Here is a 12,780-nt window from a genome sequence, read left to right on the forward strand (position 1 = left end):
CGCTTATGGCACACATCACAAACACTCCTACTGTTGCAACTCTTTGAGTGATGACCAGACTTGAGACAGCCGAAGCATAACCTTTCAGTTTGAACAAACTTGATTCTGTCTGGAACTGGTTTCTCCATGAACTTTCTGCATTTGTGCAAGGTGTGCCCACTTTTCTGACAGAAAATACAAGACATGTTAGTTCTTTCATTTGAATTTGTAGTAAGAGTCTTTGCTCCTAAGCTTTGACGTCTTTGGTATTTTGTTTTTTCTGCATCAGTTTGTTTCAGTGACTGCAATGATGTAACAGGATTACAGGCGATTTTTGCTTCTCTTGTCAGAAATTTAACAAATTGACTGAAGGAGGGGAATTGGTTACTGTTTTCTTGGACTTCAATAACTTTCCGGTTCCATCTCGCTGTTAGCCAGTCTGGTAACTTTGACAAAATTTTCCTGTTTTCATTACAGTCATTCAAGATTTCCAATGCTTTGATGTGGACCATGGCAGCCTCGCAACTGCGGAGAAAATCAACAAACTCTCTGAGCTCAAAACTGTCCTTAGACCCTATCCTAGGCCATGCTTGAAGCTTGTCTCTGTACGATTTTGCAATCGTGAATGGATTTCCATATCTCTCCTCCAAAATCTCCCATGCAGCAACATAGGCAGATTCAGTACCGAGTAGGAAATATCCATCAAGTGCTTTCTTAGCTTGTCCACTTACATATCTACGCAGGTAGTATATCTTCTCTTTGTCTTGAATGTTTTTCTGGTCAATCAGTGTTTCAAAGGAGAGTTTCCAATCGTTGTATTTCAATGGATCCCCAGTGAATACTGACGGCTCTGGAACTGGAATCCTGTTCGCACTTAAAGCACCTGCCAGCACCCTAACAAGCTCTGCTGTACTGTCATTTGAGGAGGTGGTTCCAGCCTGGGGTATGAAAGGTACATACAGCGGTTGAGGAGTTGTTGGAGCTGAAGCTTGATTATCTTCTTCCTTCTCTTGTTTTACAGTGTCCTTTTTCTCTGCTACAGCCTTCACCTGATCATACACCTGTATTCTTGCTTGTGCGGCATTGAGACCTTTCATTGCCTCTAACTGCAGTATCTTTCTCCTCTTTTCTTCCAGAGTCCTTTGTAGAGCTGCATGCTCTTCTTCCCGTTTAGCTTTAATTTTAGCTTCTTCTTCTTCCCGTTCTAAACGACGCTTGATGGCTGCTGCCTCTTCATCTGCTATCTTTCTTTTAGCTTCTGCTTCTAAGCGCTGTATTTCCAATTGTTCCTTTTCTTGCTCTTGTAGCACTTTCAGAACTGCTTGGCTTGCAGCAGCTTCAGCAGCAGCTTCTTGGCGCTTAACAGAAGATTGGCTTGAATGCTCTGAGGTGCCTCTCAAGATAGAAATGACAGAACCTGATTTACTGATGCTTGAGTCGAAGAGAGAGCCTGCTTCTGGCCACTCTTGCTCTCGTTCTGGAATCTTTCCGCCCAGCCGACTTGAGGCTCTGGATACAATGAACTTTGAAATCTCCACACACCGATCCACTCTTCGACGTGTGTCCTGACCTGGAGGTGAGACTTTGCGTAGTTCATCATAAATACGCTGGACATCTGCAGAAAGCCCTATGACATCACCAATGATATCTTGAAGCAGATCATCAGATAAAGGCTCTGTTGATTGTGATAATGGCTGCTTAGCAGATTTAACGTGTGTTCTCCACTTGTCATATATGTAGTCAAACTTTTGTTGAAGCCCTTTAATTTTTCCTTCTTGCATTTCTTTACCCTTTTCTGTAAGAGTTTTAATTCTCTGACTTCGCCTGGGTTGGTGAGCTTCCTCTTGGTGGCTTTCAGCATCACCTACTTCTCCATCTTCAGGTTGATCGTGGGAATTTGCTCTGTCTCTAAGACTGTCCCCTATCTGAATTGTAGACTCTTTTGGCTTTGACATTGTCAAATCACTAATCGAATTTTGCAAAACAATAGCAGTTACGTTGTTTACAAATAGTAATTAACGTAGTAAACAAACTTTCCCATCAACTTTAAACACTCACTCAAATGTAAATGTCAATAATAGATAAATAAATGCTTGATACTTCAAAAGTGCACTTTAGAACTTAAAGGTGTGCAAAATGACGTAATTGGACCTTAAATATCACTAGTGAAATACACACAATATATGCAAATCACATAAAACACTCAGAAAACTTACATTTCAATGGCAGTTAGTGTTCACTTCTTATTTCACAAAATTAACTTAAATTGCAAGCAAAAAATGTTTGCCCTTTAACTTTAGTATCTCTGGAATAATAAACTTGAGTTAAATTACGTGATAACAAACACTGACAAAAACACTCTTCTTAAATAACTCTTAACTTATTAGTGTCCAAGCCCTTTGCTACTTCTTCTTGAAACTTCACTCTTTAAGCTGCGTGGGTCTTACTTCTTTATGTGCTTTTTAACGCTGTTTTTTGGCTCATCTGTTGCTCCATGAATGACTGCTCCATGCGCTGCAGACAGGCTGAATGAAGCCAGTCCTTTGAACTTGCCGCGTTGTTAATTGATGCTCACTCGCGCTGATGGACAGTTCGAGTTTTCACTTTAATTCCCTCGAAGCACAGGCAAACACAAGTGGCTTTCTTGCAACTGGTTTATTTGTAGCTTTCTCTCCAAATCCACCGTGAAAACTACAGACACATACACACACGGTATAAAGACAAAGTTAGCGAAAATAAAAGCCTTTACAGCATGTGGAAAACAGCTCATCAAAGCAAAATAAAGACAAAAACAAGAATTACCTCGTTGGCTGCGTTCTGCAAATAAGGGAATTATCCTTGGTCCTTGAAGGGTCCTTAAACATTTCACAACCACTTAAATAGGTTGATATTTAGCATGTATCTTAGCGGGGGCACATGTGCATCTTTCCTGCTCATTTCTCCCTTCTCCCGTACGTCAGAACGGCACAACTGGCTTTTCTAAATAAAAGTGGCTGTTTCACAATAAAAGCTATCTTCTTAAAATAATACAAAACATCAAAGATAACTGAAATATATTGCAAATGATTCAATGTATTCCAAAAGACAATACTGACAGTACAAATTACAAACAACAGTTACATACAGCCTTACACACGGCCAGCCTCGGCCTTTTCCTGGCTCCCACACCTCCATCCAGCAGCTACACCCTGGCCACCGCCCAGCCACCAGTGCGCCCCCTAGCATCCGCCCGGCCCTCCCCCGTGTCTCCCACCCTCAGGCAGCAGATCCTAACTGGTAATTACATTGATCTCGCTCAACTCATTCACCCTACATCAATTAATCCTCACATCTCCAGGGAACTGCTCACCTCATTCGGCCCCTTGGAACTTAAACAGCCACTTCCTGCTCGCTCCAAGGACCTCACAGTCGCCGAGTTCGCTTTTGCGTTCTCATTGTATAGAGACATTATTTGTTCAGCCTTCCCCAACCGCAGGTCCGAGCTTGATGATTACTTGTCATTAATTCTCGACCTGGCCTTGCGTTTCGGCGGCAACGGTTTCTATACCTATCATATCCTCTTTGCCTCCCAAGCCGCCGGTCGCCTCCAACAGTTCAACCAGGGCAGGTACTGGGGAACACTGGACCACGAGCTATACTGCCGAGTTTTCGCAGCTCGTGCTTCTCTGCACTGCGAAACGTGCGGCGCCCCTTCCCATCCCGCCACAGCATGCACCCTCTCCGCCCCCCTGCCCCGTGCCTCGGTAACAGACAAGCGAAGCCCAGCCATGCCACACTACTTGCCATCGGCGGCTCCCCCACCATCCATCACCCCCAAACCTGCCTTAGATCACCCGTCCATCCTCGGCCCCCTCCCCAAAGGCACGGACAGGAGAGGGAGACCTGTCCTCTACCAGGGAGGACGGATGATCTGCAATAACTTCAACGAACTCGGCTGCAGCTCCTCCAGCTGCAAATTCCTCCACACTTGTTCATTCTGCGGGGGAGCCCACGCCAGAGCCGCATGCCCACACAACCCGACAAAGCAACAGCTGTGTAAGCATCTCAATACCCCCGTTAACATCAACGCCCTAGCCACCGCCCTACAAAACCATCCAGACACCCAGTTCGTAAACTTCCTCATTCAGGGCTTCACCTACAGTTTCCATCCGGGTCTGCAGGCCACGCCTGAGTCCACTCACATATGCAACAACTTGCAATCAGCCCTGTCTGAACCCACCACAGTTGACAGACTACTGCAAAAAGAAGTTCATGACGCCTTCATGATTGGCCCTTTCTCCAGCCCCCCTTTCCCGTCTTTCAGTCAGCCCAATCGGAGTGGCAACCAGGAAGTACTCTGGGAAAAAGACGCTCATCATCGACCTCTCGTCCCCCCACGGTTCCACTGTTCCAAGCATTAACAGCCTGATTCCCAGCCTGGACTTTTCCATGCAATACGCTACCATAGACCACGCCATTTCCCTCATCCGCCTTGCGGGCCAGGGAGCATGGTTGTCCAAGGCGGACATCACAAGTGCTTTCAAAGTCCTCCCCATCCACCCCGACTACTGGCACCTCTTCGGGGTCTCCTGGAAGGGCGCATACTATTTTGCCGTGCGTCTAACCTTCGGCTGCAAGAGCAGCCCAAAAATTTTCGACTCATTGTCCGAAGCCCTCTGCTGGATTCTTTCCAACAATTATAAACTCCCGTACGTCATCCACCTACTTGACGACTTCCTCACGGTCACGCCACTGTCTTCGCCCCCGTCATACGGTCTCACCACAATGATTTCCGCATTCACTGATCTCGGCGTTCCCCTGTCTCCAGAGAAAACAGAAGGCCCAAGCACATCCTTGGAATTCCTCAGCATCACCCTCAACTCCATTACACTCCAAGCATCTCTGCCTACTGAGAAACTCCACCGCATTTCTCTACTCATTCAAAACTTTCTCATGGCCAACACATGCACCAAACGTCAATTACTCTCTCTGCTGGGCCATTCCAACTACGCCACCCGCATCATCCCTCAGGGCCGATCTTTCTTGTCACACCTTCTCTCCATAGCCACCGCCGTCCCATCCATCCACGACCACGTCACGCTAGACAGCGCGTGCAAGATGGAACTAAAAATGTGGCACCAGTTCCTCTCTTCCTGGAACGGCATCTCCTTCTTTTACGACGTCCACATTACAGACACCAACGACATCCAGCTATACACCGACGCCGCCCCTTCAGTCGGCTTCGGTGGTTACTACGGCGGCAGATGGTTCTCTGCCGAATGGCCACCCGACTTCTCTTCCCTGGCCCCTTACTCCACCATTTTGGAAATGTACCCGATTGTCATCGCTGCCATTCTTTGGGGGCATGAATGGTCCAAAAAGGCCATCGCCATCCACTCTGACAACAGCGCCGTCGTCGACATCCCCAACATAGGCCGGTCACACAATCTGGACATCATGCAGTTCGTGCGCAAGCTCACATTGGTTTCAGCCCAGCACCAGTTCATCATCCGAGCACTCCACATTCCAGGCCACAAAAACGCAATCGCTGATTCACTCTCTCGTTTCATGTTTCAGAAATTCAGACAACTAGCTCCAGCCTCCAACCCTCTTCCAACTCCAGTCCCACTGTTTTCAGCCACAATCTACAACTGAACCCACAACTGGAACAACTGGTCACCACTTCACGGGACAACATCATCAACAGCGTCGCCCCTCGAACACTATCTCCATACCTCACCGGCTGGAATTCCTTCAAAACCTTTCACGTCTCCCACGGACTCCCATTCCCTTCACCGGACATTCTTAACCTCTCCTGCTTCATTACATTCTCCCACACTCAACTCAAGATCAAGTCTTCCACCATACAGACCTACCTCAGTGGAATCAATTTCTTCGTTAAATCGATTCCCGGAGCACCATGCCCAGCCTCGTCCCACTCTCATACCTACATCCATCACGACCCGGATAACATTAAGAAATCCCATTCTCGCCTCTCTGGTGGAAGTCTCTTTGGGGGCCTCGTACAGATGCCAGATCATCGAGACCGCAACCCCACCCTGAGTCTCAACCCCCTGTTCCCACTTATCTCCCCGACGTCGACGCCTCTCCTCCTTTCATCTATCACTCTCCTATCCACTGCCTCCTTCCCCTCTTTCCCGCCTGCTCTTCTTTCTCCCCATCCCTCGACCCTCATCCCTTCGACCCCTACCCCCTCATCCCGCATCCCACGACCTCGACCCTCACCCCCGCATCCTCACACCCCCGACCCTCTCCCTTCCCCCATCCATCCTTCCCTCTCCAACCATCCCTCTAACTATCCTTCCTCCTTTTCACCCTGCTCTTCCATCACACTCCCAATAAACCATTAAATCTATATTCTAGAAGGAGTGGTCTTGGTTAGTGAACTACTTCATGTTTCTCTTCAGTCTCTTTGGCAACGGGCTGGTCCTGGTCATCATCCATCGGTGAGTAGACAAACAAAACTCTCAAATTCGAAAAAAATGTTGGTTTAGCATTTTAAAGCAATTAGAGGTAGCAAATGTACAATTTGTAAACTTGTAAAATACACACAACCCTTATTATAATTACCTGTGAATTACAGGATAATTGAAATAGTCTACAAAGAGTAAATTAAAGTTGTAATCCTCACAATTTAGCATCAAGTGTGATTTACTACTACTGATCCCAGAATTTTGTGAGCAGCAAACACTAGTGAAGCAACTACTTTGTTAAAAATACAACAGAAGAACAACTGCTACAGCTCTGATACACTGTTAGGAGAGTGAACAGTGAGGCTGACACTAATGAGATAAAATTAAAAACAGTCGTGCTGGATTATAGTCACTTGTGTATGTGTTGGCAGTTTGACTCAAGTGCGCAAATGTGGACCCCGCCACTGACAATTAAAACTACTTTGTAGACAGGTTACTAAATGTAAATGCATTGAATGGCTCTTGCTCAAAAATGCAGGTCAAAAGCAGCATCAAAAATTTTTCTCTGGGCTCTTACAGAAATTGGCACAAGAAAAGGAGGGTTCTTTGTTCCCCTCTTGGTTAAAGGAACATGAAATTTGTTATGTTAATCTTATTATGGTTGTGATTAGCAACAATGTCTCCTAAAAATTTGATTCATATTTTACTTTTGGGAGAAACATAACCTTTGTCTGGATAAATTCACTTTGGTTGATGTTAAGTGCTAACCAAGAGCCATGCTAGCACATGACATTGCTGATGTTAAACAAGTAAAATGCTTACCATGGTCACTACCTTAATTTACATTTCTAACATGTGCTATTTAGCATTGAACACAAAGAACAGCTGAGGATGATGGGAGTGTCATTAGTTTTGAGGTGTTTGGTCAAAAAAATGAAGTACCGGTTAAATTGAAATACTAACTTGTTGGCACTAGATTCCCACACAGACTACTGTATATCTGGGTGGCACTCTCAGGCAGATTCATTTCATGCATTTTCAACTTTGATGCCAAATTTGTCAACTCACATTACTGAGCTGGCTGTGCCCGTCCTATTTTGCAATGTAGACCAGAGCAGAAGTGTTGCACTCAATCCTGCAAAGCTGCACAATGTGCACAAGTCATCAATATATTATCAATAACAGGCAGTGGTACACTGAAACATTCGAACATCCTTCATGATTCAAAACTAATGTCTTGTAATCTCTTAATTTCAAAGTTAAAAATGGCCTTGACAATTCAAATAAATGCCTGATTACGAAATGTCATTTTCCTGGAGGTTATGCAGTGGTGTCAGGGTAAAATATTAGGCAATTAAAGGCAGTACAAGAAGCTAGCTTGCACACCACAAAAACAAAAGACTGAACTGAGAGAATTGTGTAACATTGAACGAGTGAACTTCCTCTATTTCAGGACTCTACAGTATGACCTGTCAATTAATGGATTTCAAAGCAGTTTATCTAGTTGACACACTTCACTAAAATTGATGCTAAAGATGTTCAGATTTACTTCACTGCCACCAACCAATCCACAGTTTGGAAATTATTGTGAAATATTACTGTCAAAAATGCTTGTGTGACCTATAGTCTCTGTTTTTTCTATATTTAACATTTTTAATGGCCACTTCTTAGGTTTGAGAAGCTGACCACTGTGACCAACATCTTGCTGCTCAACCTAGTGGTGTCCTCCCTGATGTTCATGAGCAGCCTTCCCTTCGTGGGAGTCTACAAGCAGCTCTCCTACTGGATCTTTGGCGAAGTAATGTGCAAGATTGTAGGCAGTGTCTACTACCTGGGCCTCTACAGTTCTGTTCTGTTTCTAACTCTCCTGACCTTCGACCGACACCTTTCAGTTGTTTACTCCTTGCATGCGTCGCAAGTGAGGAATCAACGCTATGCGCTGCTCTCCTGTGCTGTGGTGTGGCTGGTCAGTGGTCTAGCGTGCATCCCACAGATGATTCTCCACAAATCTTTTACTTATATCAACAAAACGCTCTGCCAGGAATATCCTCTTAACACAACGTCTATTGATGACAAGCTAAGAGCATCTGGATTTTACCTTCAACTTTTCCTTTTCTTTCTTTTTCCTCTGATTGTTATTGTGTACTGCTACGTTAGGATTGCTATCACTGTCATATCATCCAAGATAGTTACCAAGTTCAAGACAGTCAGGCTGATATTTGTCATTGTCCTGTTGTTTTTTATATGCTGGACCCCATTCAATGTTGTACAACTAATACCTGAAAACAAGTCCTGTGATGAAAAGAAGAAGAGGGGTTATGCACGTGAAGTCACTCATGACATTGCTTACATTTACTTCTGCATCAGTCCCATCTTCTATACATTTGTTGGTAAAAAGTTCCAGAGCTACTTCAGACAGCTGCTGGTGAAACGCTTCCCAGGGTTAAAGAAGCATATTTCTGTCAGTCAGGTCAGCAGAACCAATATGTCCACAAAAAGTACACAGAAAAGCATAGAGTTGAGTTGAGTTTTAGGGTTGAGAACTCCTTTGTATCTCAGGACTGCCATGTGTTCAACAAACCATGGTTTTACAGCAACTGAAGGAAGAGAGAGAACATGTTTCAAAAGTTGAAACAAAGCTGCTACCTCTTCATCATGCCCATGCCATCATGACATATGTAAATGTGGACAGAAGAGGTATGTTTAGCTCAGCTACAGGAAGAGATGGATCCCTACAGAAAAGCGCACCATATCTTCTTTGAATATACAGTAAAGACTTTTTGTCAATTATGTGAGCTTGATTTTCCTGTGATTTTTAAGGTTTTATTAAGGTTTCATTAAGGTTCATTTACAAACTAGTTTGGGAGACCTTCTGTCCTCTAGTTGTCAGATGTTGATAAACAAAGCTCTGCATTTAAAGTTGAGTAACTCCATTTGTAAGAACAAATCTAATAATCTAACATCTGCCATAACCCCATTTTCTAAGTATTCACGCCTGTGCCTGTATATGTGTCAGACCACACTTAGTTATGCACTGCAGTGCCACAATCATGATTTATTTTATACAGTGTTCTCTCAAATTTTGCACCCAATATTACAGTTAACTGCATCACCTCTGTGTGACAGAATGTAAAAGTTGGGCTGCTGAACAAAGTTAAGGGGGAAGGGATCCATAGTTCCTTAATCCTTACATAGTTGAGCAAATGTTAAAACTCTTTGTAAAGGACTTTTGGATGTGATACAAAAGTGTTTTGCTCTGTATTTTCGCCATACAGCCTAAACTCTCATTTGTAATGGCTATCTGTGTCTCTGACAGCTTCTCATTACTTCACTTAATTTGGATTATTTCTAAAATGTCAGTATAGTGTGTAAAAAAAAAAAAGTTTAGAAGTCTGGCTTATGGTTCTTCTCAAGGCTGATTAAGTGTAAGAATTTACATTATGATAAGAGCACTTTGTTGAACACCAGACAGTGGAGCTTTAGCTGCATCCATCCAAAGTCCAAAACAATGAATCAAGCATGTATAATCATTGTCCAGTCATTTTCCATGCCTGTAAGTATATCTGCTCTGATTTTTGGTTTGGTTGGTTTAATCTTGTGTTTATGGGTTTTTTTTTTATTATTGTGTGTATAATGAATTATGTCCTTTAAAAAGAAATTTGATATTTTACATTGATGATTCATTCTTTGTCAAGTTTCATATGAAGAACTTTTTACTTGGAAATAAAACAGTGAAAAAGCAGCAACAAAAAGGGAGTTGAAAGCTTAATGGTTTGTTGGGTTTTGTTTGGCTTGTGTGTTTGTCTAAATCCGAACTATTTGATTAAATCAACCCTTTTAAATCACCAGGCTACATGTTTCCTTTCTTCACGCCCCCCATATTTCCAGAATATACGTACATACCTTTTCAAAACACCCCTTTTACTGAAAACATTCTTTTAAGAAAGCAACTGTCAAGGATTTGTGTAGAAGTTCAAATACATGTTTCTCATGTCCATGTTCAGAAGAGGACAAGACCACCTGATTACATTGCTGATCTGGACAGTTTTCCCCCACATAACCAAGAATTGAAGTACAGAGCTAAAAATGTTGTTATGAAGAAAACTGGCTCAGGGGAGCAGACCTGGACATATTTTTATCTTCTGCATAAAGCCTAGTGTCAATATCTCAGGTGAAAGGATTACAGGATCACTTCCCCACATTACAAAAAATACTGTAAATGCTTTCTCACTTACTTCTACTTTTAATTTCACTTGTCAAAGTTTTTGACTTTGGTCCAGACTGCAATAACTATCAATGAGTACTGGATAAACTGCCAATGAACTTATGTACAAACATTCTTTTTCCCCACAGAATGAATGACTGAAATGACTTTGGTGATCCGTTGACTTTTCATCTAGAGCCATCAGCAGTTTACATTTTTAATTTGTTCAACACTTTGGTCTGGATCAAATACTGGCAAAACTACTGACATTCCCATCATTCTCAGTTCAGACACCAGCTATCTGTGATCAAATGTAAATACTATGTTTTAACGCAGCCAACTTAACAATATAATTCAAATTTAGAAAGGTTCCTGTTTCTGTTGTCAGATATTGGAAGTAGTGTGAAATTTGATATCAGCACATAAAGTCTACCTTAACCAACAGTCATTATTAAGCTGTTGCACTGCAGATAAAATCATTATCTCATGATCAATACGTCATCACAGAGAAAGTTAGAGGCGAGTGTCATGGAAATTAAAGATGAATTCACAAAGAGCAGAAATAATCCTGTAAGTTCTTCAAGTACACAGACTTTAAATTATCCTTGTTCCCTGTTAAAATGTTTTCTAATGACCAGTTTCACGAAGAATTGGAATACAGTTCTTTGCAGAGATTGATCTGCTTCTTAGTGTGTTAAACCAAAAAAAAAAAAAAAGAAATATATGCCTTATCTGCCCATCATCCCCAAATTTAGTGCCTTCTGGTTGTCAATTCTATGTGGGGATGTTTGGACCGAATAGTACAATACTCCAATTTAAACTAATTTACTGAAATAGCATCTGTGAGTGGGGGTTCTTCAAAACAAGTGACTGCTTGAGGTTTGTCTAAATTATCAGTGCTCACTTTACAGAAACCACTGTACACAAGGTTTCTACTAGAGCCCTGCATGGGACTGTTTTCCTAATCCCACTCCCGCCCGCTGCTGCTGGATACCTGACCATTATCACTCGCTCCTGCCATAAGTGTGTCCACTCCCGCCTGCTCCTGCAAATATTCTGACCATTCACTCATTGTGTCTTCTCCCGTACTGCAGGGAAGCCACATTATTTTACTGTGTACTATTAATAGAGATGCAAACCTGTTGGTAATAATGTAGCGAAACTGCGTTCTAGTGAATATACATTCATATTAGTGCAATAACCAGTTATTCTAGTGCAATTAATATGCCTGTTCTATGGCAGAATTACATTGTATTTATTTCTTTTAACCTACTTATTATTTTAGAACATGTGTTGTTGTCATTGGTTGTTTTATTTTGTTTCATTTTTCTGTGTCTTTTAATGCACTGATGAGGAGTAGTGCTAATGATGATGGTATGTGACCTGATGCAAGCTTACAACTCTTCTGTTCCCTCCTAAATGAACACAAAAGTAGTAATAACCTGCAGTATCGCAATATGCACATATTGTTCGGTGTTTCTGTTCTCAGTTCGTTCAAGTTGGCAGGTCACAGCAGTCAGTGGTGCCTAGTCATGAGTATGTGTGTATGTGTGTGAGGAGGAGTGGTAGCAGGTAGATGTGTCAGTGGGCACCAGGAGGAGCGCAGACTGAGCACTCAGCCCAGCTCTGTGAGAGTTTGCCTGCAGCACTGCCTAAATCCCGGGACCCGCAGTATATTTTTTGACCTCCCGCTCCCGCCAGCAGCAAAGTTACAACTGCCTGTTCCTGCAAGATTCGCGTTGGGTACCGCGAGACCTGTGGGATCCCAATCTCAATGCGGTCCTCTACTGAGTACAATTACTCGCAACCCCATGGGTGACTCATATATTTCATTAGTATGTGTCGCATTCAAGTTTCTCACAAGGAACAGTTTGCATAGATGACAGGCTAACAATGAAAATGTGTCGCCACGCTATTGGGTAGAAGTAATCAGCTGGTGACACCTGAAACTCAAATCATGCATTGACAGCTAGGAAATGATTGAGTGTGCATGATAAATGAGAATGACAGGGAGGTATGAGCGATAAAATTACGCCAGGCATGAGTGAACTTTCGCTAAGCTTCATATGGTTCCCTTTGCGTCATTAAAAAGGCAATGTTGGGACAGGCAGGAGTGTGTTTGGTTATTAGCAATAATTCATAATTATCGTTGATAATTATGAATTATGAAATCAAGGTATTGTT

The 12,780-nt window shown here is 42.8% G+C and overlaps 3 protein-coding genes across 3 annotated transcripts in view; all 3 read left to right on the plus strand.

The window, feature by feature from the left end:
* LOC137172900 (C-C chemokine receptor type 1-like) overlaps positions 1 to 12,780 on the plus strand; it is a 69,787-nt gene that overhangs the window by 29,596 nt on the left and 27,411 nt on the right. The window lies entirely within an intron of this gene.
* Positions 3,042 to 5,969, plus strand: LOC137173820 (uncharacterized). Its single transcript, XM_067578906.1, has 2 exons — positions 3,042 to 4,131; positions 4,283 to 5,969. The coding sequence occupies exons 1-2, from the start codon at positions 3,042 to 3,044 to the stop codon at positions 5,611 to 5,613; spliced, it is 2,421 nt and encodes an 806-aa protein (XP_067435007.1). The 3' UTR covers positions 5,614 to 5,969.
* On the plus strand, positions 6,371 to 10,206 carry LOC137173560 (C-C chemokine receptor type 3-like). Its single transcript, XM_067578452.1, has 2 exons — positions 6,371 to 6,425; positions 8,064 to 10,206. The coding sequence occupies exons 1-2, from the start codon at positions 6,373 to 6,375 to the stop codon at positions 8,917 to 8,919; spliced, it is 909 nt and encodes a 302-aa protein (XP_067434553.1). The 5' UTR covers positions 6,371 to 6,372; the 3' UTR covers positions 8,920 to 10,206.

The sequence above is a fragment of the Thunnus thynnus genome, chromosome 21 (genome assembly GCF_963924715.1).
Source record: "Thunnus thynnus chromosome 21, fThuThy2.1, whole genome shotgun sequence".
NCBI classification, from domain to species: Eukaryota; Metazoa; Chordata; class Actinopteri; order Scombriformes; family Scombridae; genus Thunnus; species Thunnus thynnus.